Here is a 27,626-nt window from a genome sequence, read left to right as displayed (position 1 = left end):
ACAGTGAAATGACACAATAGCACATGATTGACGTCATAGATTTATTATGCATGTACTTGAAATGTGTCATATTCATCAGGCATACATTTGTCCCCAACCCATATTTAAATGAACTTTTTGATTGATGGATTACCAAAGTAACTTCTTTTTTTCTTTTCCCCACTGTATCATTTTTCAAACTGTAGCAGATATTTTATGTTGTCATTTTCAGGGACAATTTAAGCTTACTGCTGCTCTCTGGAGTGGGCTTGATTAGATGGTTTACTGTGAAATTATAAATGTATAACAGTGCTTCAGGAGTAAAGTTCAGTGACTTCTTCATGGACGGTGTAATTGTTGCTACAAGCAATCTTACCCTAGATTGTTAGCAAGCTATCCTAAGAATATTGGCCAGCAGCTATGCTTTGTTCTGCAGAGAGAAACGTTGATACACTGACAGCAGTGTGGGTGGGTGTGTGCCTTTATTTTTATTTTACTATAGGACAACAGGAAACTCTGTTATTTGATAGCTAGTACACTATCATCTTTGCTACCCTACTGCCTGGTGGTGTATTCAGAAATAATAGGTATAGTATGAGATCTGTGAAGGTAGGATTCAGATTAACAGTGTTTGGAGACAGATGCTTACCAAATGAGATGTATGCATATTAATTTGAAAATAGAAATACATAGTTCTATTTCTTGAATTTACTGAGCGGTTGGTAGTTGTTGATTTTGTTACATAGAAATATAGTAACGAACTCACATTGTTAAAACTATTAGGAAAAAGTTGAAAATGGTTAGTCCACTTTCCCCGTGAGTTCATTTTGAAGGCATTTTGAAACACTGGCTATTACTTCATTTATTAATTTCATAATTACCCTGAATGTAAAATTTAATTGTAAGCTCTCTGTAGTCCATAATAATGAGGTAGTTCAAACTCTACCAAGACTACTCCTACACAATATGTTCTTCCCAAAGAAATTATTGAGACCCCTGATCTGGAGGGGACCCACAAGGATCATCAAGTCCAATTTCTGACTCTGCACAGGGCAGCCGAAAAATTAAATCATGTCTCAAAGCATTGTCCAAATCCTTGTTGAACAGAGGCAATTTATGTATATCTCATATATATATTAAAAATCTAAATAGAGGTAAGAATCGAGTGGACACAGATAAGAAGTGTAAAGAATTAAACCCTATTTAGGTTGGGAAAAAAATGTTTTATTCATCGTCTTTGTAGATAACCATTGTGAAGTTTGAGATATTTTAACCATTCAGCTGACTGATACAGAGCTGCTGTAGGTTTCTGTGGGCTGTTCCTGGTATTTCAAAACATGGGGTTGAATGTAATAAGTCTGTGTAATAGAATATAATGAAGAATCAAAATTTCGTTCTTTCAAGACCTTTTAGTTTTGATGTTGTGGCATACATCTGTTGAATATGTGCATCCTTATTGATGATATTATATACATTTAAAGGTGAGACAATAAATGGGTAGACAGTTCTATTAATTTTGGGTATCCCCCAGCAGTGTCTGTGGTAGTGGTGTTGCATTCCTTATCCAGACGGACTAGCATGCATGTTTTCATGTCATGGCTGCATTTAGGTTTTTGTGAAGCAGTAGCTGGTAGCAGAGAGGACAAAGCAATGACAGTTTTATTAAGAAGGTCCAGCATCTTCCCTCTTATTTTAAGGACTGAGCTCTTCCATTTCTGAACAATTTATGGTGTTGCATTTTCTGCTGCTTTAAGTTTTCTAGCCTCTATGCCCCCAGCCATTGAACTTGTCTTGAACACCAAATCCTTTCTTGTCTAATGCTACCTTTTGGACAAGATTTAGTAAAACAAGGGAAGATCCCTTTATGTTGGCTGTGGTCATATTATTTAAAGACTGTTTGCAGCACAGAAAAGGATGAGCTATCAGAATAAGGGTTAACATGTTTTCCCTTTAATACTAAGTTTCCTTGTCTGACTTGCTGTTTTCCCATAACATAAATCCATTTGAGATACTTATTTCGTCTTTCTGGGTTGTTTCTATGGCCTGAAAACAAACAAACAAACACATACCCCATGCCTTGTTTTATACATTCTTGGAAGGAAACAGAATTTGTGGCGTAGCAGCTGACATTTTCCTGTGGTCTCAGGATAATAATTTGATATGGAGTATTGTGTTTTCTGCTACTGTGCCTTTTTAAAAGAGGCTTTGGGCCATGTGGTATGGGTGTTGAGGTCAGCATGCTGTAAAAATTCTCCAGGTGCTGTGTAAAAAAGGCATTTAATCCCATACCCTAGCACCAAGAATGTGACTTAAACAGTGGTGCCTCACATCCCTTTATTTGGATGCCATGGTCGAACATTTTCCAATACTTTTCCTCTTGACCTGACAGTATATGAAAGTTTTAATGCCTATTTTAAGTATTGGTTTTCATACTTAGCAGTAAGAGAGGCATTAGTCAATTTTCTGTCCTTGCTCACTTGGTGGTCTTCCTTGATATTTGGCTTTCCAACAGCAGCTGGGCAGAAAGCATGGCAGCTGGATGTGATTTCTGTGCACCCTGGTTAGATCTATGCCTGCCTGAAGTCTTTCTCTGGTTAGGGATAAATATTGAAAATGGGAAATCTGGCGAACATCTTGGTTGATACAACTGATAGTTGCAGGTGCCACGTATGGCATTTCCAAAGGTTTGTATCTTTTCCAGAGTGCAGAGCAGCTGCTCTCAGAACTGGATGTGTTGCCCTGATAATAGGGTCACTCCTCATTTGAAGCTGCTTTGAAATTGTAAAATGAAAAATACCTTCTCTAAACAACCCTCAGGTGTTTCCATTATTGCTTCTACTGATTCTTTTATATCCTGGTTTCCTCAACAAAGATGACTGTTTGTGTACAGCCTTTGCCATTGAACATTTTGTTATTCTCATCAGTCCTTTTGCTCACAGCACCCCATTTTTTTCCATGGAGGTTCTTAGTCCTCCATCCTTCCTTTTCAAGGAGATGCTTTGTGTCTGTGTGTATCCCCACCTTGAAAGTAATTCTCCTTTTATTTTCTATCATAACTAATTTTTCGTTTTCACTGGTGAAGAAGTAGTGTTATGCACAATATGGAATTAATCCATTTTGAAAACTTCTGGCTTGTTCATTTCTGTTTCCCTGGAGGAGTTTAGTGGGGTTTTTTATGCATCCAGGTTTAAACTAAATTAAATGAAAGTGGGATTTCAGATTAATTTCCAAACTATTGAATCAGTGTCAAGATTTAAATCCGCTGTGGATATTCTTTTTTTTAGCTCTGGTGTCTTGTCCCTTAACTCCCAAACATTGCCTACATTTACTACAAAGGCCTGGCTTCCTTGGTGTAATCTTGATCCTGCCATGATCTCTGGAAGAATGTCATCCACAGCACCTGCCCTTTAAGTCCTGCTACTTCTCTGTTTCAAAATCTCATCCTGCACGCCCACCTTTCCTTCCAGTGCCTTTTCAGTGCTAGTACTGCAACTGTTTTCTAAATCCTGTTGAATTTTTTTCCTATGATTATATAGATGATACTGTTTCAAATAAGGCTTGATACATAAATATCTGTCTTCATCTCTCTAGCTTGGTTTTAAGCTCTAAGATTTTTTTTTAAATCTTTGATTGCAAGATTTTTAGGCATGACAGTGAAACACAGGCATCCTCCTTTTTTGGTTAGCAGGATGCCTATTTTTAAATGTGTAATTTTATTTTGGAAGAATATGTATGTGACAAAGATAAAAATGGGGGCAAAAAATCCTCCAACTTGGCTGCAGTGTATCAGAGGAGTGACTAATCACATTAGCTCTACTACATTTAAAATAACCATGAGGCTGGCTGAAATAGGTGTCCTGAGTAGCTGACCCAGTCTGTGTTCAGGACTGTTAGTCCTGACAGCTTTTTTTGATAACTTTCCAGAAACAGGGAGAAACAAGCAGATGAGAGGCTTTTCACATCAAATTTCATGACTGATGGTGTCTGTAGTAGCATCACCAAAGGAGCTTCAGCTACACTAAATGTTGGCTTTTGCTAAGGTTTTAGGGTTGGAAGACTTCATTTATTAATAGAACCTGTTTAGGACTGGGTAGACAGTTCTGTTAATTTTGGGTATCCCCCAGCAGTGTCTGTGGTAGTGGTGTTGCATTCCTTATCCAGACAGACTAGCATGCATGTTTTCATGTCATGGCTGCATTTGGGTTTTTGTGAAGCAGTAACTTCACAAAAAACTTAGATTGTTTCCTTTCATTTTTGTTTCCTTTCACAGGTAAGATCACAGGATGGCCCTGCAGTAGTGTAAGAGGCAGTTCTGTTGTCTTAGGTAGTGTGTCTCCTTCCTCCAGCAGGTAGATGCTTAGCCTTGGGATGCTGTGTTCTCTTAGATGCTTTTCTGAAGTCACTTCAAAATATGCAGTAGGTCACTGGCATGAGTTACAAGGTGCAACTGTCTTACTGATGTTAAAACATGGCATTTTACTTCTGAAAACTGGAAAGTGAGTGCACTTGGCACTGCCACCTCAGTGTCTAACAAAAGGCTGTGCCTTGGCATGGGCCTGAAACTTTGACTCTAAGTCCATTTAAGAAAATACCAATAATGTCTGGTGCATTTCAGCAAAAAGTACAAGTGATTCAAAGGCTTTCTGCATTAACTTCTTTTTAAGTGCTCCAGCTTGAAAAACAACTGAGAGTGCAAACATAATCTTTTTAAAAATTGTACTGGGGGAGGAGCATAAATGAATCCTGAAGGAATAGCAGCAACTGGAAGAGCAACTTTGCAAATAGTGTTTCTCCTCCCATTACTGCCAAATTACATTTCAGGGGAAAAAAAAAAAAATCCCATCCCTTGCTATCTCTTGGTTTCTTCTACACAGCCTCGTTTGAACTTAATCTTGTCCTCAGAGGAATTAATTTTAAAAATCTATTTATTTAAAAAATTGGTCACTTCTATTAGAAGACAGCATCTGGTAATCAGAATGAATTTCATGTCATGGAAGGTGAAAACTTAGTTTTCTTGAAGTTTTATCTAATTTTCCCACAGAATTATTGAAATAGTCTATAAATATATATCAGGCTTAATTGTTTGCAGATGTGGGAAGGTTAAAGATGAGTTTAACTTTTACCAGAGTATGCTTTCATTGTGCTAATGCTGGTATCGCAGTCTGAACTCAGAGGGTTGGTTGACTAGTTGAATATTTCTGGAATCGAGAATCTGTCTAACAAGAGAGGCTCTTGCTAATTGTTACCATAGCTTTGAAGATCTAATTTTTTTTTCCTTTGCTGTTTCTGGTTATTGGATTGCCTTATAGGGCAAATTTCAAATGTTTTGTTTTCATTTATGCATGTATCTGTCCAAGTACCCACAGTACATTTGTACACATGGGCTTTTTGTTTGAAGTTGAAGTTTTTTCTATTGACAGACAGGGTAATCTGGTGAGATTGAACCCTGATGCATGATGCAAGAGGAAGCAGTTTAGGTTAAAATGAACTTTATTTCTCAGATGAATGGAACTGCATGCTTTCTGAGCTTTTTAATCAGACTGTTCTGTGTGTAGGATTCTGTAGGAAGTATCTCTTTCATTTGTTTCAGTATCTTAAGTCTGTGCCCTTGGTTTAGATTTATGGTAATATTAAAGATTATCAGATTATTATCATCTATTATATATGAAGCACCAAAAATGTATTTTCTTACAGAGTCAGTAATAAAAAACAGTGGGATTCTCTGGAAACGTTTTGTAGGAAGTCAAGCATGTTTTTCAAAGCAACTTGGAATCTCAATTTGAAATTTGCTTATAGATTAAAATTGGGTTGCTGGCTTCTATAATTATTGTTTGGTCTCTTGAGCTGTGGTAAATGTAAGTCAATCACAAGAACTCTCCAGAATACTTGATGTAAAACTTCTTTTCTCAAGCCTAATAAAATTCTGTCACTGTACATGCAAGCAGATATGAGTGTTCTTACTGTCCCTGTGCTAATGCCGTAGAAGGGATTTCCCCTGAAAATAAATGACATTTTCTTACTCATAACACTTACTTAGTCACAGAAAGCTTAAAAGTTGTACTGTCAGATCATCATCAAAAAGGAAGTTCATGTACAAAATCATGTTTTCCACCCTTTAAATGTATACTTTAGAATTAATATATTCTACTTGATAGTTTGGCTAACTGGCAAAATAAATTGCAGTTGGATTTACTTGGCATTGAAGAATAGTGTGTTTCTGTTTACATGGCTGTCTTTTAAATTGAGTGGAATTACTATAACCATGGAAATTGATATGGAATAGAGATAAAATGTGCTCTATTTGCAGTACTTTAAATCTGAGGGCAGACTGATGTCTCTTGTCTGCCAAAGCCTATTTTGTAGGGGTGTGTGTGTACATAAATTGTAGGTGTGCATCTTTTTTTTCCCCAGTTCTAATGACTGTAAGACTTTCATTTGAAATTCACACTGTGAAATGACACTTATAAAGCTGAGTTTTGTAAATTGTCAATTTGTTTCCCATGTATAAATAGTGTTTGTGAGGCTTTTAAAGATTCACTGCTAACAGCTTTACTTTCTAGTGCTCCTGTCACTTGATGTTTCCCTAATATGATGAAGTAGCTACTTGTGTTCCTGATGGGCAGCACTTCTCTTCAAATGTGGACAGTTTCCATCTTCTCTAATCTGCCAGTTATACTCTTAGGCCTCTGTGAATGGATGAAACTTCATTGTTTGGTTTAAACATTGTAGGATTACTAGGAATTGTAGATGTAGAGTCAATGAAACAGAGAGAAATCCTTCAGGTCACAGAAGTTTAAATGGGATTTTATTCATGCTTAAAAAAATTCATGAGCAAACAAACTTATTATTCATACTAAAGTGAAACAGGTATAGTTCTTATAACTGTTTTGTTGATGTTTAAGTATGCTTTGGATGAAAAACTTTTGAGTTGATGTAATGTGATGGTCATAATTTCTTTTTTGGATGCGACAAATTGTCCTTTCCTTTTCTTTCCCCCTCAAGGGGAAGTTCTGGACAACTGTTTTCAAAACAGAAATACCAATAGTGAAAAGTCACTTTGAGATCAAAATAGAGAAGCTTCAGTCACTTCTCAGAATAGGGCTGTTTCAGGGAAAGCACGTACAATTTGTGCTGTCTGTGAACATGGTAGCACAAAGCAGAGAGTGGGACCAGAGATATAACTTGAAAGGGTGTGCTTCTCTGGTAGCCCCAATTGTTTATAATTGAATTGAAAGACTCTTGGTGAACTCCTGGTAGTCTTTCCTGTTCATTTTTTCTCTCGTTTTTCTCTGGCTTCAAAATTTGTTGTACAGTGTCCTTGAAGATTTCACAAGGGCCTTTTTACAGGCAGGTTGTTGAAATAGCTATTCTATTACTGAATACAACTTGATAGTCTCTTGGCTTCTTTTGTTGCCTCTCTTTGCAGTCAGGTATGTGGCATTGGCTAGGAGTTTATCTCTCATGATGATTTTCCTCTGATTTTATTTTGCTTATTTGAAGCTTTTTTGTAGTTGACACACTGTTGCGTGTCTAGGTCACACATATTGATGGATTCTTTAAAAATAAATAATTGCAACCTAGATTTGCAGGACTTCTTGCTTTTCAGTGGGACTAGAATATTTAAGACTTGGAGTAGAGGTATTTAATGTTTTTACTTAATTAGCATGAAAATAGGCTTCTGTAATGGCTTGGAATGCAAGTTTGGTAGAGCAAAGACCTAACACTTGTTTTGTACTTAATGTAACAGTCTCATGATCTTTCCTATTGGTTGTATTTACTTAAGCATGTACCGGCTGAATTTTGCTTTGGATTTTACCATAGGCTTGTATCAGACTGGGGGCAATGATTTGAAATGGTCTAGTCACTGTGGAATATCCATTTCAGTGGGCTTGTCTCACACCAAGAAAACTGGAAGTTCTGCTATCGCACCAGTATAAAAGATTGAGTGCATCAATGTCACCAAAGTGATAGAGCCAAATTTGAAACATCATTTGGGTTTCTATTGCAGTGTCATTGTCAGAATTTTGGAAGTCACAGAACAGTCTGTATCAGTGCAGCAGACAATTGTGCAAACATCTTCAAAAGTACTGATTATGTGCAACAGAACAGTATTCTGGCTAGGCCATTAATCCTCTTCATGGCCTCTCCCCCAAATACACACTGCTTTGCCTGATTTGAAGAAATGGTGTTAAGGCATTGCAGGTAGAGGTAAAACTATTTGACTGTCTGGTAGGATGTGATAATGGAGAAGTTATTTTATTTAGAAATTCATTAAATGACTAGTTTTATACAAATTAATGTTCAGGCTTCTCAGATATATTCTTTTTCTTAATTTAGCTTCAGATGGGTTTTTTTATTATTATTATTTAGAGTGGATGGACAAGTTGCATTTGTGATAAAGCTTTTTCTTTCCTTTTCTCATTCTAAGACAGTGGTTGACTTTGCAAATTTTACGTACAAGTGCTTTTATTTCACATTGACATACTGCCTCAGAACACGGGAACATTTCAGTGCTAGAACTGTGGGATCTGTTGACCCCTGTAAACCCAAGTTTCCACTAGACCAGACAGGATTATGACATGTACATCAAGGGAAGACCAGAGTTCAGTGTGTGTGTTTGAGAATGCTTTTCATGGCAATAGTGGTGCTTTCAGTGGTGCTTCACCAGGTTATTCTCTCTTCTGGGAGACAAAGCTAGGGCATGAGGGGAGGAATCTCATACTTATCTTGGTATATAAATACTTTCCTTGCAGTCACCTGGGTTTTACCTTGTTGTCTTCTGTGTTTTCCCACTATCAGTGGGCATGCTGCTTTAAGCCTTTTTAAGATTAGCCTATGGAAGGAGGCAGCATTTTCACTTCTTGAGAGAGGGAAATGGTGTTGTATCGGTTCTCACACCCCTAGGTTGTAATGTCCAACTGAGAAGTCTGCTAATAGTCAGAAAATTACTCCTTCCAACCAGTTAACTTCAGAAGTAGGGAAAGGTAATAGGCAAGTGCCCTTTTTAATAGGTCTGTATTAACTAGCTAGCTTTTTCCCATTTTTAATTATGGTCCTAGCTTCATCATGAATCATAGACTTATTTAACAGGAAGAACAAACTAGCTGAGGCACGAGTAATGATTTCTGAAGAAATTAATTTCCTTTCTACCTGGTAGAAGTAACTTTTGTCTCTGGGGTGGAGTTGCATTTTCACTTAGGCTGTTTAAACTTGCCAGATTCCAGCAAAGACATGTGCTGCTTGGGTTTTTTTGTATCAGGGGACAATGTTTTTGTCCTAGCTTGCTTTGCAGCCTCACTAACATGCCTGTATGGGAAAGACAATAAAATTTTGTAATTCTCCATTTTGTCACTTTTATACCTAGAAGCACAAGATTTTATTAAGGTAACTTTCCTATAGCTAGCAAACAACACTGTTTTGGTAGATACTGATTCCTTTTAGGCCTTTCATCTCTTGACTTCTGTGAATCCAAGTAGATTTTGTTCAGACAGTTGAGGTAAAGAGCAGTGTCCCTCAGTTTCTTAATTCCTGTTGTTTTGTGTTAGAGTACACAGCAGTGGTGCACTATGCCTGCCTCAGACAGCAATGTCTCCTCACCAGAAAGTGCCAGCCTTTTCCATTCCATGAGAGTCATGTATCTAATCATTGCTACCTTTCTTGACCCTTATGTGTGCTGTATTATGTCTTTTTTTAAATGGAGAATAACATGACAAAAACATACAAGGAAGCCTAATGCCCTGTGGTATTAATTTTCCTATCCTGTTCCTTATAACAGTCTGCAGGTTTTGTCTTACTCTTCTTCCATGACATGTTGCTTGTAGTGTACTACACTTTAATTTTTCTTACACAAGAGTTTTGAGGATGTGGTGGGTGTTAGTAAAGTTGGTCACTGAGACCCTTGCAGATCCCTAGCTCACAGGTGTTGAGATGAGTATGTTCACTCATGTAGGGACCCAGTAATCATTTTTGTGTGCTTTTTGCATTGCAGTAGGAATGAATAATTAAACAGAGCTGTGTTTCTTCGCACAAGCTTTTTGAAGCAGCAGTGAGGAAAAAAAAAAGTGGAAACTAATGGTGTATAACACAGAATTTGTTGCAGTTATTTCTATGATGGTGAGCTTGCTACTCTTGTTACAAGAAGTTAATTTAGAACTTGTCTTGAATGGGCTTATGGATGTTCAAGAGGGTTGTGAACAAATATCTCTTGAGGACATTTCCATTAATACTTTCTAAAATTTTAATTTTGATTTATTAATCTCAGGATTGTGGGTTTCAATGAAAAACGTATGGCTCCGAATTCTTTAAAAACATTTATTTTGTGCATTAGTATTGCAAAGGAAAAAGGAGGAGCTGTGAAAGGACAAGGTTTCAAGAAGTAGGGGTTTTTTTGTTTGTTTTGGGGGTTTTCTTCCCCTCCCTCTGGTTAGAAAAAGGTAGTTGCTCAAGATGCCACTTTTTCCTAAGCATTCAGCTTTACAAAGACTGCCAGAGCAGGTTTTGATAGCAATTGAGACTGCTTTCTTTACTCTCCAACATAAGGTTATGAGTTATCCTCTAATTTTCCAGGAAGACTTAAATCTCTTATGTTGTTGATAAAGTACAGTATTGTGAAAGTATCTCTTTATAACAATTCTGATGGAGATCAAGGTCCTTTCTTCAATCAGGATGGGCAGAGATCTTTTAAAAAAAGAAATTTTATTCTAGATATTTGTCAAAAAGGCAACCATGAGCCAGCACACTGCCTAAAACTTCTGTTCCAAATATAACTGACCACAAGCTAATAAAGGATGACTTCCTGTATTGGATGATAATACTGGAATGTTCATGTCTGGTTTCTCCTGCTTTAAGATACTTGAAGTGGGAGATGGATCACAGAACCGGATAGTCTGTTCTAGATAGCACGGTGTAACTTTTGTGTTGAGGGATCGTTTGCTGTAGTGCCAATAGCCACATTATTCTGTTGTCCTTTAGCAATATGTCTTGAAATGTTCAGGCAAGTAGTTGAGACTTGGCTGCTTTGGTGTCCAGCTGGTTTGCTTCTTACCAAAATTTTGAGGATATTGCTGTGTCGGAAGTTATTCTGAAAGGTCTTTAAAGAATTTTCACTACTGTTCTTCAACTGCAAGAGGAAATTTCACTCCGTCCAACTTCATTACCATTTCCTTCGGAAGAACATCTGTAGGGCTGTGAATGAGGAAGCTATAACAAAACAAAAGACATCTGTGATTTTCCTCAGCCTCCCTGGTTTCTCACATTCCATTTCTATTGCAAAGCCCTACCTAGCCTTTCTTCATTTTGATATACATCAAACAACCCTTTTGAGCCTGCTGCCCATCAATAAAGCAGCCAAATTGCAGCAGAGGTATTCTCATCAAGTACCTGGTAGATTTTCCCGTTAGTAATAGAGGGAGAGACACTGTGTCCTTGATTATTTGAGTCTCTCAGTCAAAATGGGGAGATAGATACTGGGGGAGGAGTTATATCTTTCTCCCATTCCTTTACACTTTGTTTAAAACCTGCCAGCCCCTCTGAGTAATTCATCAATCTTGGAAGCATTGACCCTAGGTTTTGGATAGGGAAAATATTAAATGCTTAGCTTAAAAAGTAAAAGCAAAATCCCATACCCCACCAAAGAAGGACATCTGTTTCTAACTTCAGCTTTTTATTTTTTTATCTTTCATTTTTTTTGTTGGTAAATCTCCCAGACAACAGCAGTTCTGTAGAGAGTTTAAATATGAAGGAATGGCAGGACGGGCTAAGGGCACTTCTACCGAACATTAACATCAACTTTGGTGGACTGCCCAATGCTTCTTCCCCCTCCAACGCCAACCACAGTGTACCAACGTCCAACACTGCCACCACCGACAGCCTGAATTGGGACAGCCCTGGCAGCTGGATGGACCCCGCAATCATCACAGGTAACCGTTTCTCACTCCTTCAGCTCCACTGGCAAACCATCAAATGGGTATTTGGCACAAGCTGATTTACATCTGGAAAAAAAGAAAAAAGAAAAAGTCAGTATGCGGTGGTCTCTTCCAGCTTCCATCCACAAAACCTCAAGGGTCCAGGAATTTTTGTGGAACCTCTAGGTATAACAGAGCGTCACTTAGGCCTTTGCAATGCATGCCCAGGACCTTTACAGGCAGTCAGGTGGATCAGTGCTTTCCTATAGGATCAATCTATAAGGTGTCCCTTCTGCTGGATGGCATGTCCGGTATGTGCGTCGCTGGTCCTGAGGCACTGAAGGCAATCACTGGACTATTGTTATTTAAAAAGGGACGTACTCCACTTGTTTATAAAGCTCTCTTTTATAAGGCTGTCTGGTTGTGTTTCCCTGTTAGAGAGGCTGAAGCATGATTCAAGTAGGCAGAGTAAAAGGTGAAGCATGTACGTGCCAGCATACTGGCAGCTTGGTGTGGTAAGGTCATGTTGACAGGGATGCAGTTTTCGAGCAGAATGTTTGGTAGAAAAATGTGTGTTTTTTGAAGAAGTGCTCTGAGGGTGAACTTTCTCCTATCTCGATTTAATGTTATGTGTTTTTGCGGCCAGCGTAATTATACGTAATAATGTAAAATGCATTTGCTGTACAAACTAATCATGTTTTTTCATTGTTGCTTTTTGCTAGGTTAAATTGACCTCCTTCATGGTCGATTTATTGTTTCTCCTCTGACTTGCCTGTATCCCTGTTTTTTTCTTCTTTTCTTAGGTATCCCAGCCTCCACAGGAAACAGTTTAGACACCCTTCAAGATGACAATCCTCCACATTGGCTAAAATCTCTTCAGGCCCTCACAGAGGTGGACGGCCCCAGTGCAGCACCATCACAGACGCACCACAGTAACCCCTTCGGCACACAGATCCCTCTGCACAGAGCCAGTTGGAATCCCTACTCTCCTCCTTCAAACCCCACCAGCTTCCATTCCCCACCTCCAGGCTTTCAGACAGCCTTCAGACCCCCCAGTAAAACCCCCACAGATCTACTACAGAGCTCAGCGCTGGATCGTCATTAGGAAAGGAGGAAAAAGAAAAAAAGAAAAATAAGACCCAAAACGTTAGAAATGCAGGAAGTGTCCCACCCTGACTCCTCCCCATGCCCACCTACTGTTCCCTGTCATATCTTTCTTTCTGAAGAATCCAGTTCCTGATCAAACTTCCCCCCCCAAATGCAATGCCATCACAGGGTCACGACCATTCTTTTTGTTAAGTTTCTGCAGAACCAGTGTTTGAAATACACTGTTTGAAATACTTTCTAACCATTCTAAGAAAAAAAAAAGAGAGAGAGAAATCAAAATGCAAGTCTCAATGCTTAAGGAGAATATTAGTGTCTTACGTCTTTTGCACATGAGTATTTCTGCCTAGTGGAAAAGTGTCAATCTGCAGTAGGGGGAAAAGTGCAATGCAGAATCAAATGCAAGAACATAAAAAAGATATTTAATTTAAATGAAGTTACTGAACATGTGGGGCAAGCAGTGACCCAGCATTTATTTTGCATTCAGTGTGGCACTACACAGGGAAATTGCTATGTTGGGGTTGGTTGGTTTTTGGTTGGTTTTTTTTTTTTGTTTTTTGGTTTTTTTTTTTCTTTTGAGCAGGGGATTTTATTGCATCAGTCAGAGTTTGACATGAAGTGTGTTGAAAGACAAAACACTTATAGGTATGAGTAACTGGCATGTTGCTAAAGAGTGGTTTAAAGAGGGGAGAATAAGATTTTTCTTTAATTTTGGCTTTAGATTTCAAGTAAACTTTAATGTTTTAAAAGTATTCACAGATTTAATACCTAGCATATACATAATATAAGCAGCTGAAACACGAGTGATATTTACTTCAGTCTTTCTGTCTCCTCTGTCAGTCTCTCTTTTTTTTTTTTTAAGAAAAAAAAAGATTCACCTGTTTAGGGCACTCTGGGATAGCACTGCATTGGGGCCACATGATCACCATCAGGAGCAACCTCTGACCTCCTCTGCCTGCAGCTTTTACTTAACCCTGTAGTTTCTGGACGTTTGTGCAGTATTGAAAAGACAGGAAAAAAGAAAACAGATAAATAAACATGGTTATAACCTGACGCTAAAACTAAAACCAAGGAAATGTACCTCTTTCTTCAAAATTAAAACTAAAATCTTAAATAAAACAGAAAACTTGATGATGACTTCATGTTTGCTTTTTGGTTTTTTTAACCTTGGGTTTTTAATTACTGCATCTGGTAAAAAGTGTATGCAATTGCATGTTTGGGCTTTTCTTCTTATTCATCTAAAACAGAATTACTTTATCATTGGAAATACTGCTTTGTATGGTAACTTCTGTATTGAAGGGTAGAAAAAGCATAACACTTTAAATCTTTTAAAGGGGTTCTGTTGTCTTTGCTCATGGCAATAGCTAGAGGCAATAGCAAGGTCTCTAAATGTTTTTGGTGGTATCCTTTTAAATCATGAAAAAAAAAAACATTTAAAAAAGCATGAAAATCTTGTTTATATTTTCTGAATTAAATTCCATGGCACTCAGGGTAGATAGATAGCATGCAATAATATGCCTGAAGATACGGCAGAGAATTTGTTATGACTCCGTGTTCATCAGCAGCCTTGCATAAAAAAGTGTAAAATACTGTCACTGCACAACAGGGGATGAAGAGCTCTTAATGGACAGAAGGCCTCCAATAAGCTTTTATACTTGCAAGCAGCCATATTGAAAACCTGCAACCTTGTGGTGGTGCTGCTGATTGATGTAGCTTATGAGGGTGGCAGAGAGCCTGAAATTCTAAAGATGCCTATGCAGAAGGGTTTCTCACCTGGTGTGAGCTTCTTTGCTTCAGGCTGGCAGCCTTCTGAAAATGTTTGCTGCTGGCAGGGGCAAGGAAGGGAATTTCCACTGATGAACTGTGAACACCTAAATGGGGATGGGGTGGGGTGAGGAACTGTCCTTTCAGGAAGTGGGAACAAATCCTGAATCAGTCACTGGGCAGAGGAGCCAAGTCTTGAATCTGTACAAAGTGCTTCTAAATAACCTGTTATGCAGAATATCACTTGGTGACTACATGCATTTGCTCTTCTCTCACTTGCCTTGCCATTTTAGTGCTGTATTTATTACTCTGTATTATGGGCCTGTATGTGTTGTTTCTGAACTGGCAGCATTGCTGCAGATGAGTCATGTGCCCTGGTTACTTGGAGGAATGTGCACAACCTTTGATGCCAGTGCTCCCCAAAAAGCAAGCTATGTTTTTGTCACCTGTAACTGCTGGTGGTGGAAAGAGAAATGCTGTGGACTGGAATGGCCTCATCTGTGGCAGTGCCTACTGCTGCCCCTGAACTGGGGCTGCAACCCAGCAGGAACTGTCTGCTGGAGGTGCTGGTGAAGATGTATTGGTTTGGGTTTTTTTTTGTGTCTCCTTCCACAGTTGCTAGATGTTTTTCCACCTTTAACATTTTGTTTTTGAAGGATGCCTTTCCTGACTGAAAATTAGCAAGGCTCCTAAAGCAGCTCCAACTGTCTATGTACCACAGCAGTTCCTGAAGCTGCTGCCTTTTTCAGTATGTTACTTGTCCCTTTGTTGCAGTTTAGGATGTGCTGTGGCAACCCTGTGCCCATGGTCTGCTGCCCCTGGAAACCAGGCTTTAGCTGCTTGGGAGATGCTTACTCCCTGCTGCCATGCAGCAGTTTGTGTGGTTGGCCTACCAACAAACCCTTAGCCTTCAGAAAAAGGTTTGCAGCTACAGTGACTTTTTCTCCTTGTGGTCCTGCTTTCCCAAGAAGGACTTTTTGGTGGGTAACATTGGCATTACAACAGTGAAGTGTATCAGCAATCAGACTGATATGTGTAGGGTGCAGCTTTTGTCACATTTAGCCTAGTTTCGTATACTGTCTTGATCTGCATCCCCTCAGTCGGGAACCAACCTGGTGTTGCACTCTGTTCAACTGTGTGTAGTTTACCTGCTTTTTTTCTCCCAAAGTTTTGGGTTTATTGGTGGGGGAGGAAGATGGGGTTTTGTTTTTGTTTTGTTGGGGGTTTTAGGGGTTTGTTTTTGGTGTGGGTTTTTTTTTTTTTTTTTTTTTTTAATTAATTGATGGAGTTTTTCTATAACAAGAAATTCTGTACAGAAACATTTATTGAAAAGAGAACATCCATGTGATCATCTTAGTTCATGGTCTGTTCTTTCTTACAGTGTATGGATACTTGCAGCTCTTTCATGTATTAAGCAAAGAACAGTCCTTGACTGAAAGGCTGGTGACCCAGGACTAGCAACACATTTGGTAGATAATGTCTGGTGAAGATAAAGGATGAGCCAGACTCCTCTTCTAAAATATTTATGAGTGTGTGCTGAGGGAAGGAAGGGAATTGTTGGCCATGAATGTGTTGGTAAAAGAAGCTGTGTGGCATTTTCAATAAATTTACAATTCAGGTGTAGTAATTTGAGGGTGAGCAGTGCTGGATTGATAGTAAAGGTTCCTGCCCTATGGTTTCCCCCTGCCCCCCCATCTTTTTAATATCTATCAAGAGAAGAATGCTGTTTTTCTAGATCACAGGAAGGAATAAAATGTCACCTTCTGGCTGGGGTGAAGAGCCATTGCATTAATTATTTTTTCTTTAATAACTTTCACTGCCTAGTTGGAAATCAAGTGGCAGCAGGTATGTGGCGTTGTAAATGCAGTGTCTTGACAGAGCTGATTTAATCACAAGCAGAAAAAAAAAAGGGAGAAAGAAAACAGCTCAAAAAGGAAAAAAAAAAAAAAAAGGTAAAATGTTGAAAAAAGAAAAGTTAAAAAAGTATTAAGGAGGGCCACTTGCAACTGGCACATGTGTCAGCCAGTACCAGGTTTTGACCCAGCCTGATGGCTTGAGCAGCAGTTACTGGGAATGGGGGAGCGTCTGGATATCTGCTGAGCTGATCTCAGGTGAATTCACCCCCTGGCACCACCCTGCCTTCTGCAGCTCCTGAAATGCTGTTGCAGGGCTGCTGCTGGAGCAGGCATTTCAGTGGTGCTGACCCACAACCGACTGGGTTGAGGAGGACCTTCCTTGTCCCCTTTTGGGGATCTGCTGAGCTGAACTTCTGTTTTTCTTCTCATCCATCACAGATTCTGTTGTCCAATAAGTTGTTTTTTTTTCCCTGAGATGCTCATTTAATCATAAACATTGAAGATGATGTGTTTTAGGGAAAATGGGGGATGGTTTTGGCTTTGTGTTTTTGTTGTTCTATTTTAGTTCAGAGTTTTTTATAGTTTGGTAGAGCTGGTCATGCTGCTGTGGAGATTTCTGGCTTTTTTCCTTCTGGTGGGAGGGAGAGGATCACACATCAGTTTCCATTTTATGTTTGCAAGGGAGTTTAGAAAAATACACTTGAAAAGCTTGGAATTCCTGGGTACTTACTGTTCATCCCTCAGAACATGTGGAAGTTGCCTTAGTTGCAAAGGAGCTTGGCACTCTAGCAGACATAAATCCAGTGCATGGCAAGTGTTGCATTGCCTGGGACTAATTCCCTCTGGAGAAAGCTGTTGTGCTGGAATAAAAATTCACTGTTCAGAACCTGAGGTGTGTCAAGAAACAGGTGGCAGGCAGAGCGCTTGGAGGGTTGGGGGACTGGGGTTGTCACCAGCCCTACTTGAAGGGTTTGTAGGTACTTGTAACTTCTTGAGGGAGATTACCTCTCCTCCAGTCCAGCTGTTGGTGACGTGAGTTTTCAGTGTGGCCAGAGCATGTACTGTAAAGTGGTGTTCAGCATGAATCTGTGCTTTGAGTGCTTGTTGCTTTACATCTCCAGCAGTGTGTGGCTGCATGGCCAGCTGTGGATGTGCTTTCCACTTCACTGGTGTATGGCCATCTGTTCAAGCTGAATGAAGATGCAGGAACTGTAAGAGCTTGTGCTCCTTCCTCTTTGCCCAGCATTTTTTTCCTTCTTTGGGATGTTCAACTGATAGTCATGCCTGAAGATTCTTAGCTTTTTCATATATTTGTAGCTTTGTAGATTTTTAAGATACAGTTGTATTGTTTCTAGTACTTTTCCTGCCCTTTCTCACATTTTAGAATAACAAGCTAAACCTTCCTAACACATTCTTGAAATTCTGTTTAGTCTTATTCTTAAAAAGAGAATTTCTGACAAGAACATCTTGTTTTCCACCAGAGCTGGAGACATAACAAGAAATAGGGCAAAGAAACCCCTAGACCAACTCCAAGGGGCTGACCTAAGGGGTGGGTTATTGGGGCAGCTGATCTATTGAACATACCTGCTAGACAGACTAAGTAATTAACCTTATAAAAATTGTAGAAATCCTTTATCACGGGTGCGTATATTGCCATATCTGTGCATCCGAAAGCTTTCATTAAAGGATTGTTTTTTATCTAACCACTTTTAATATTGTTTGGAAAGCTTTTGTCTTTTGATTCTAGGCAACAATAGGAAGGAGCTCTTGAGTTCTCTTGCTAGTTGAGACCATAAACAAAGCTTGTAAAGAGTAAAAAGTTGAAGTATCATAGCTTTGTGTTGCAGTGTAAGAAAAGGCATAGCCTCAGAATGCTGTGATCTACACACAAGAGTACTGTAAATGAGAGCGAGATGTTCATCTTCCCTACTTTCTGGGATTTGCCTTTGCCCTAGACATACTGCTGTTACGTTTCTGTGGCAAATTGAAGGCTCTGGAGATGTAAATGGCCATATTAAGTTGTTGCCATACAAGTTCAGGAAGCTAGTAGAGTGGCTTGTGGGACTCCGAATGGCTGCATTGTGAAGGTTTGAGGTGAGTTGGGTGACCTGGCAGCTGCAGATTTGTTATTGGCTTTGCTGATGCAAAGTACTGGTCTAAGGTGGTCTAATGCAGCAATTAGGTGTGGAAGTAATTTGAACAGAGGTTGGTGTCACTGCAGAGGAAAACAGTATAGAAAAGTCCTTTTTAATCTAAAATCTATGGGAGAGTGATCTGCCTGACATCTGATGTCAGGAGGTTCCACCTCCTGCAACACAGATGAGTCTTTCAGTGGAATACAGGCATCACAAAGTTACTGTTGTTGTCTCCTGTGAAATCTTGCTAGATTTCTATTTCTTTTTCCCAGTCCTCAGACTTAAAAAGACAAATAATGTGTGGTTTTGAGGTGCATGGAGAGACAATGAGACTTGCTCAGCTCTTTTCCTACTAGCACTTAAAATGTTACTCTGGAAAGCTTGTACTGCCAGAAGGTGGCTGTTCTTTTCAAGCTCATAATGAGTATCTTTTTAGAATTTCATGGCTTCAGCATTTGCATGTTACAGGTACCAGCATTAATCTTGGCCAGATCTCCAGAGAGTATGAGACCTCTTCTGCCAGTGCTAAACAGTCACAGGAGGCTGGTACACCAACCTTCACTGGAGAATTTAAAGCTGTGACCAAAACTTGTTTAGCTCTTTTGAGATAAGCATGCAGGCTGAGGTTTTGCTTAAAATCCTGTTTAAAAAAAGAAGGGTGCTTTGTTCAGACACTCAGCAGAAAGCTACTGCTTGTGAGGTTTGCCTGGGACAGAATGGGCAATGAGCTGGCCTTTGCAGCTCCATCCTTCTTCAGGTGATTTCCTTCAGTTCCAAGGTCCACCTCTCTGCAGAATATTGAATGTATATAATTCAAATTAAAAAAATAAAGGTATATAGATATGTGGTCCAGTGGATGCTGGCTCCAAAAGGAACCTCTGAGTAACATGGCAAGAATGCATGGGATCATAGTCTAAGAGGTTAGCTTCTTCCAGTTCACAAATTACTTAAAGCTTCTGTACTTAAAGTTGCCTCCCTCCCTCCTCATTTGGTAAGTAAATGCAAAGTCTGCTTCTTGTTGCCTCACTGATGGTGCCTTCCTGAGTTGAAGCTGAGCGTGGCTCTTCACACTTGAATTCGGCTCTTTGCTGCACTGGTCCAAGGAACTGAGGAGGCAAAGACTAAAGGGTAGCTAGGGAAACCTGTAGTAGAGCTGACCTTCCTGCCCTTAACCCACATTTCTTCACTTGGTTCTCCTGCTACTTGAGATGACTTTTGAGGAAGACCTGGCTGTGTGCTCTTCCTTGCTGGAAGACAAGACAATGTTTTGGGATCAAATAGTTTTGTTAAGCTGAGATTTGCATACATGCAGGGAAAAAAAAAAAAGTCAGGAAAATGTTACTCCAAGGAAACTTTTCAATTTTGTCAAGTAAATAATTTTTTTTAATATCAATTATATAAAATTGCATAAAATGCTTGTTTCAAATTGACAGTACAAAAAAACTAGTGTCAGTTTTCTATTGAACATGCTAATTTTTTGTCATGACACTTCAAAATCAGCAACTTTCTGGACGTGTGGCAAGAGATTTTTATATCTGAAATGTGCAGTTTCAGTTCGTAGTGAAAGCAGGTATCAATCTCTAAGATTACGTAGCAAAAAAATCCCACTTTTTGTTTTAAAGCTTCACTCAGTCCCAGGGAAGAACAAACTAAGTCCCAAATGTATTTTTTGAACAAAAATCTCTTTAGAGAGAGAGGAGATTGTAGTGAGGTTTTTTGGATTCATTAAAACATAACAAGGGAGAGGAACAAAGAAAGAAATGGCTAGGAAAAGTCTCATTCCCATCTTATTCAATTTTTCTTCTGAACAGCTTACCTTGAAGCAGGATTATTCCCCTCCCTGTGCATTAGACTTGACTGGAAAAAGAGGTAGGAGAATAAAAGGTTAGGATGTGAGCTGAAGGGAAGCTCAGAGCAGGTCTTGTGTTCCCTGTCCTTTCTAAGGCATCAGTTGCCTTAAGAAAATGAAAGATTTTTTCTTCTTTCTGGTGCAGTTGCTGGTACAACATCATCATTTTCCAGGGATCTGTAAAAGGTTTACCACCTGCTTCCAGACTTCCCATAGCTTGGTCATGTGAAAAAAAAAGACATAGGATTTGAAATTGAGATTGATTCCTTTATTTTTATTAGAAATAGAAAAAACAGTGTCCCTAGCCCTCACTCCAGGGAAAAATGGCAGTGGTATCAACATCTGCTATCAAGCCTTGTCTTAGCACAAGGAAATGCTACCTTGCATCTTTTTAAGGCTTCTTTCCTTCAAATGTGACGCAAATGTTGGCAGAAATGAAGTCAGCAGACTAAGATTCCCAGCCTTTGTAGCAGGATTGTTTGAGTATCGCAGCTTGGAGCAAGCCGGGCCTGCTGGGGGTGCTCGTTCTTATTCCCAGCCCCATGCATGCAACAGTTCTTGGGGCTGCTCGTCCCTCCTCTGCCTAACAGCATAGCCCAAGATACCAGCAGCATCTCTGTGCAGACCTGGTGCCACTTTACTCAACAAGCCCCATGTGCCCAGAGTGCCTCGGGCATGCTGTGCAGGCAGAGCTCTGTCCTGGGTGCAAACAGGGGCTGAGGTGTCCTGAAGCTGCCTGGCAGGCTCTGCATATGCTGCCTGGAACATGCCCCTGGACTTCCACCCAGGAAATGTTCGACAGAAATATAGGGTCGTTGCTTTCTGAATCCACTGATGGCACTTAGGTTAGCTCTTTGAGTCCTGCTGTGGGTCCTGATACATGTGATTTGAATTTCTAATGCTGGAGAGAAGGGATGAAAAGCCCTCAAGAGGTTGGTGCTTTTTTCCTTTTCGAGGGGGGTGGTTTTTGCTTGTTTGTTTTCAGATGTGCTCAGTTCTTTGTATTAAAGATAAATTCATGTTTTCCCCTTGATTGGATAGCTTTGCACTCTTGTCAATACATCTTCCAAGTCTAACATTGTCCATATAGGAGTGGGAGGATATGGTGAGTTCTAAATGCCAGCAAAAAAACTCTTGAAGTCTCCATCTATATTCAAGTGCAATTAATTGTAAATTCTTCCAGATACTTAATCTCATTATTTGTTCCTGGTAACTGTTTTCACTTTCGGCCTTTAGAAGAGCCCTAAACAGAAAATCAGACTCGTTCAAAACCTAGAAGCCTACACATAGACTTCAGGTTAAGCTGGGGTTGCTCAGACTTGGCTTTATGCAGAAATGATCAATTAAGTTTAAAACCCAGAAACTCCTGTTTGAAATGTGCACTGCTGCACAGGGGAGGGAAATAAAAGTTATATAAAAAAATGTCTGTCAGCATGAAGTATCAGATTTTCTCCATTTGAAAACCCAGGTGCAGTAATTGGCTCTTCTGAAATCCCTGAGCTCAAGGAATTGATCAGAGTTAAAAGAAGAAAGGAAGGAAAGTCGAATGGCAGTTTAAATTCTCAAACCGGCTTTCCAAACTTGAAGCCCTTGTGTTCCTCCAGGCCTCTGCAGTAGAGGGGCAGCAGGTCGCTGTGGAGGTGGGCCGGCAGCAGGGCGCTGCGGGGCAGGAGGCCGGGCAGGCCGCCGGCCGGGGCCGAGCCGGGCGGCAGCACCAGCCCGGGCAAGGCCGGGGCCCCGGAGCGCCATCTTTCCAAGGGCACCTTCGGCTGCTGGGCAGGGCTGCTGGGAAAGGCAAGCGGGACAGGGCATGGTAAGGGGGCTGCAGCCCACGCAGGCGATGCTGAGGCAGGGCTAAGCGAAGCCCTGGGCCTCTGGCTTCCCTCCCCCTCGAAACAGAGCGGGTTGCAAGGGTTTCACTGCTGTTAGATGGGGAGCACGCCCGAGGGTGAACCCGGGGATTGACTGCCCGAGCAATTGGAGCTGTTTTACAGCTCCTGCCTCCGGGCGGTCTGGAAGCAGCTCTGGGCCCTGTGTGGGGAGCTTGGGAGGACAGCGGCAGAGGGGGGCTGAGCGGTACCTTTGGAAAGCCAGGTTACTGCAGCCTGCGAATGCCCCTGGGAACACAGAGCTGGAGACGGCCGAGAGGTGGTAATCGCGCCGGTGGTAGTGTTTGAGTCTTCCAAAAGCATTCCTGCCCCTCTCGGGGGTGGAGGGGTCACGCTTCCGTCCTCTGCCTTTCCTTCTATGCTGCTGCCTGCAGGGTGGTGGGAGAGAGATGCCCATGCAGATGCATGCTTTGTGGTCTGGCTTTTATTTACTCACACCCCGGGAAAGATCTGGCATGTTTGTATCCTAAGGCAACGCTGTCACCCAATGATTTTTGCCCCCTTCCTCTGTTCCCAGAGGAAAGGACTGGCACTGTTTCAGCCCTGTAGAAAAGGGTTGCATCACCTAAGGAAGAGCAGGCCCGTGGGGAGGGGTATGGTTGGTGCCTGTTGAAAGACTGAGATGCTTTCTCTTGCTTGGGTTTTTTTTTCTTTTTTTTTTTTTTTTTTTTTTTTTCCTCCTTGTCCTTGTGCACTTCTGATAATGAGTTAGGCTGTTGGTTAAAGGTGCATTCCTAGGATGCATGGTCCCTGTTACTATAATCCTTTGCCCAGGGTACAAAAGAGGCCCTGCTGGACTGTAGTGTAGGTCAGGAAAACTGGGCGGTGCTGCTGCAGAAATGATGCTCTGTGACTGTGGTCTGGCTGCCCTGCTTGTCCAGTCCTGCTTCCCACCATGACTTTTCTCCCAGTTCTTTCCAGAGAATAATGCTCTTCCTTTCCCTCCCCTGCCCTGGGCTGTGTGCAGACAGTTGCACTGAACTTAGCCTTGGAAAAGTGATATTCCTATCAACTATCCTCCATGTATTGTCTGTTCCTTCTTCCTCTGATAATGGGGAGCTTTGTGTAAATCACCAAGCTAACAGAATCATAGAATAATTTGGGTTGGAAGCGACCCCACTGCAATGAGCAGGGACCCCTTCAACTAGATCAGGTTGCTCCGAGCTTCATTCAGTCTGACCTTGTATATTTTCAGGGATGGGGAATCTATAGCCTCTCTGGGCAACTTGTTCCAGTGTTTTACCATCCTCCTTATAAAACCCATCTTCCTTATATTCAACCTTAGCCAACCCTCTTTCACTTTAAAATAATTGCCCCTTGTCCTACCGTAACAGGCCCTGTTAAAAAGCTTCTATCCCTCCTTCTTGTAGGGTCCCATGAAATACTGGAGCCTTCTCTGCAGCCTGAATGCCAACTCTCACAGCCTTTCTCATAGGAGAAGTGCTCCAGCCCTCTGATCATCTTTGTGGGACCCCAGAGCTGGATGCAGCACTGTAGGTGGGGTCCCACCAGAGCAGAGGGGTAGAATCCCCTACCTCACCCTGCTGCCCACACAGGATACAACTGGCTTTCTGGGCTGAGTGCACATCGCTGGGTCATGTCCAGCTCCTCATCCACCAGAACCCCCAAGTCCTTCTCAGTGGGGCTGCTCCCCATCTGTGCATCCTCAGTCTGTGTTGATATCAGGGATTGCCCTGACCCAGGTGCAGCATCTTGCACTTGGTCTTGTTAAACCTCATGAGGTTTCCATGGTCTCGCTTCTTGAGCTTGTCCAGAACCCTCTGCAATCAGCAGCAGCATTCCCACTGATGGAAACCCTTTCCACAGTCAAACATACCTTAGCTTTGGAGCAGTGCTTTTTTTAATGCTTGATAGTTCTAGTTGGGTGAGCAGGAGGGTTGTGAAAGGGCACAGGTGGGTCGCAAGTGTCCCGAGTGGGCGCAACCCGCGTGTCTCAGCAGATGGCAGCAGCGACACTCCTTCAGCTCCCGCCGCTGCTCCTCACTCCTGCCGAACCCACCCCCCCGCTCCCCTCACCACCTCCATACTCACCCGCCGCGGCTCTTTCTCGCCCTGTCCCGCCAGCAGCACACGGCGAAGGAGACGGACAGTGCCAGGATGACGGCTCCGCTCAGCAGCGAGGCGGCCACCGCGATGCGGGACCCGGTGCCCGAGGGCTGCGGGGCGGCTGCGGGCAAGGGGCGGTGAGCGGGGAAAGGGACCCCCCCCTTGCTCCCGGCCGCCGTCTCCCTTGCAGGTAACCCCAAAGTTCCAGAGAATATTTATTAATAATCATTATAAAAGCTAATGGTGAACGTGGCTGATGCCAAGCTGGCTCAATACACCGGAAAGTTAATGAAAAAAAACCCATATTAACACGTCATATTTTCTTCTGATAATATAAAATAATCACACGGGGTGGAAAATATAAAGCATTTGATATGTCTTCAATAAAGCATAAAGGTAGCAAAAATTAGGTCCTAAAGAATAGAAAGGAAAAAGATTAAACAGGAAAAAGAGAAAAAATTAAAATGTAATAACGTTTAAAAGGGAAAAAAAGTTTAAAAGGGAGAAGAGTTGAAAAGGAAAAAACGCTGAAAAATGTATAAAAGAAAAAATCTAAAAGTGCAAAAGAAAGCAGCTAAAAAGGAAAGAAGTTAAAATGTTAAAAAGAAAAAAAAAGTATTAAGGAGGGCCACTTGCAACTGGCACATGCTGAGCATGTACCGGGTTACTGTGAAGTTCAATTTTCCTCCTGTTGGGAAAGCTTTTGTCAGTGCCCCGGATTCCCTGTGCCTGGCACCAGGAGTCAGTTGTCAGCCAGTACCGGGTTTTGACCCAGCCTGATGGCTTGAGCAGCAGTTACTGGGAATGGGGGAAGGTCTGGATATCTGCTGAGCTGATCTCAGGTGAATTCACCCCCTGGCACCACCCTGCCTTCTGCAGCTCCTGAAATGCTGTTGCAGGGCTGCTGCTGGAGCAGGCATTTCAGTGGTGCTGACCACAACCTACTGGGTCGAGCCGGACCTTCCTTGTCCCCGTTCAGGGCGGCCGGGTGTCCCCACCTCCTGCTGCCCTCTGGCTTGGTCAGAGTGAGGAAGTGCCCGTGTGAGGGCCGGTGGCTGCTCCTCCCCACCCGAGTTAGCGCTGCCCCCGAGGGCTCCTTACCCTGGCACTGGGGCGGCGGGTGGCTCCAGGATGAAGTGCTCTCCTGGCGGAGGCAGGTGAGCCTCTCGCTGCCCACCAGCTGGTATCCCTCCTGGCACCAGTACACGAGCACCGAGCCCACGGAGACACCTGAGCCTCTGTCCACGTAGTAGTATCCATAGCGTGGTGGGGGGAGAGCTGTACATGGCACTGGGGGGGAGAAGGGGACATGTCAAGCGTAGGTGATGACAAACCCCCCCCCCAGTGACGCTGTCGAAGGGCTGCCAGGCTGCTGTGTCAGTCCTGCGGGACCTGCAAGTCTCTAGGATTTTTTTTGTCGATTTTTGTTTGTTTTTTGTTTGTGTGTGTTGTTTTGCGTAGTCCAAAGGAAATACATTAGAAAGTCTAGCAGCTTTATCTGGAAAACAAGTTTTTTTCAGTTGCAGACTCTCCAGTGTGGGCAGCTATGGAACAGCAGGAGTGAGACTGGAAAGGTGCAGGCTGGGGAAGAGTATGCAGAGAGCAATTTTTAGGAGAGAAAGGAAAATAATTTTTTTTTTTAATAACACAACATTCTGGAAGAATACTGTTGGCTGGAACTCAAAACAAAGAAGTATTACTCTCTGCTAGAGACAGAGGCTTTTTTCATTCCAGACTTTACTTTTTTAAATTAGTTTGTAACTCACAGCTATTCAGAGCTACTTAGTTATCCTGGTTAGACCATCTCTTCTGCACTGCACTGATACCTAAGGAGAGCCAAAAGTGAGGTGGGCTCCAAAAAGAATGGCAGTCTGACCATGTGTTTGCAAACCTCCTGCACGGATATTCTACCACAAGACCAAGAAATTGTGGTAACAGGTATTATGGATATCAATATCCTAAATAAAAGGAAAACACTTTCATCAACTCTAATTTAACCAAGCTTAAAACCTGCAAGCAGAAATGTACATTATCTAGCTCAGGGGGAACTTTTGTGGGGAATTCCAAGTGGAATAGTAAAGCTAATGTGAGAGAGAGGTCTGGTTTCCCTCTACTTTTACTGAGGTGATGTAGGCTTCTAGTCCAGTGGGGCTGCTAAGAAACAAATCAGGTTAAGTAAGATCAGACTTTCTCTAATTTCAGCAGGGCTGTTATCAGGTAGTGCAGATGTCTATATGTCTTAATTCAGCAGTGCCAGGGAGGCTGCTGAATGCCTGGATTGGATCTCTTGTATGATTACATTGTCCATGATACTGGTTGTTATGACCTCTGCCAATAGTCACCATGATTTGGAGTATAACATGGGCTCTCTGAGCTGCTGCCAGCCCCAGGTCACCCCACAGCAGCTCTGAGCCTGTGTCTCACTCATTGGGGAATGGCATGTGCTTTACCCTAGAAAGTGGATTAAAGAAAAATAATCACCCTCAGCAGCTGGAGATTATTTGTGGGTTTTTTTAAAGAAAAAAATCTCCATTTCTTCCCAAGGGTCCCAGCTCAGCCTCTGGGGATGGGGATATGTTCAGTGCACCCACACCCTGAGCAGACAGCTGGTCCATCATGATGTGCATAGATGGTAACGTGGAGAAGGACTTTACTCTCAAAGGAAAATATCCACTGTCGAGTTTCCTCCCTGCGCCTCCTGACTGCTTCTGATGCGACACATCTCTCCCATGTCACAGAAGCTGCTGTGGCCACCATACAAAGCCTGCGCATGGCCTGGGAGTGCCGCTGTGCCCGACGAGAGAAGCACCATCGTGCCTCCATCACCACGTCCCTGCACCCTTCTCCCGTGTGCCTGCACCGAGGGGCCCGAGGGAGAGCCGGGCGAGCGCTCATTTCGTACCTGAGATGTTGCTCTGCACATCGGTCCCGTTGGCGGCGTCTCTGGGCAGCCCCTTTCTGGCGTGTCCTGCACCGAGTGAGGCGGTCCCGGGCCCAGCAGCATCGCTCCAGGCGAAGCTCAGGCAGCTCCAGGGCAGCAGGCAAAGGACGATGCATTTCCCCAACTTTTGTCCCGTCAT

At 42.0% G+C, this 27,626-nt stretch overlaps 2 protein-coding genes across 6 annotated transcripts in view; one reads left to right on the top strand and one right to left on the bottom strand.

Annotated features, from left to right (window-relative positions):
* Window positions 1–14,123, top strand: part of CNOT4 (CCR4-NOT transcription complex subunit 4) — a 76,789-nt gene extending 62,666 nt beyond the window's left edge. For 3 of the 5 annotated variants that reach the window (XM_005519465.3, XM_014249067.2, XM_014249064.2), the window contains 2 exons: window positions 11,685–11,897; window positions 12,686–14,123. In XM_005519465.3, the coding sequence (XP_005519522.1) occupies window positions 11,685–11,897; window positions 12,686–12,987 (515 nt within the window). In that variant the 3' untranslated portion in view covers window positions 12,988–14,123. The remainder of the gene's footprint in view (window positions 1–11,684; window positions 11,898–12,685) is intronic. The other 2 variants (XM_014249066.2, XM_088055581.1) reach the window with 1 other exon arrangement.
* Window positions 14,124–22,152: 8,029 nt separating this feature from the next.
* LOC148184315 (uncharacterized) lies at window positions 22,153–27,626 on the bottom strand. The gene is made up of 4 exons (XM_088055698.1): window positions 27,449–27,626; window positions 24,532–24,667; window positions 22,671–22,847; window positions 22,153–22,375 (listed from the first exon to the last, which is right to left on the bottom strand). The coding sequence occupies exons 1-4, from the start codon at window positions 27,624–27,626 to the stop codon at window positions 22,153–22,155; spliced, it is 714 nt and encodes a 237-aa protein (XP_087911824.1).

Source organism: Pseudopodoces humilis, chromosome 5 (genome assembly GCF_049639895.1).
Source record: "Pseudopodoces humilis isolate 2021_Gansu_Grassland_sample_001 chromosome 5, ASM4963989v1, whole genome shotgun sequence".
In the NCBI taxonomy this organism is placed as follows: Eukaryota; Metazoa; Chordata; class Aves; order Passeriformes; family Paridae; genus Pseudopodoces; species Pseudopodoces humilis.
This window is presented reverse-complemented; position numbering and strand designations above follow the sequence as displayed.

Bases quoted from the DNA above. Each gene is read 5' to 3' on its own strand.
- LOC148184315 (XM_088055698.1), bottom strand. From the start codon at position 27,626: ATGACGGGACAAAAGTTGGGGAAATGCATCGTCCTTTGCCTGCTGCCC. The intron at 24,668-27,448 runs GTACGAAATGAG...CCTTGCCCGCAG, and splicing joins TGTGCAGAGCAACATCTCAG to CCGCCCCGCAGCCCTCGGGC. The intron at 22,376-22,670 runs GTACCGCTCAGC...TGCCTTTCCCAG, and splicing joins AGTAACCTGGCTTTCCAAAG to CAGCCCTGCCCAGCAGCCGA.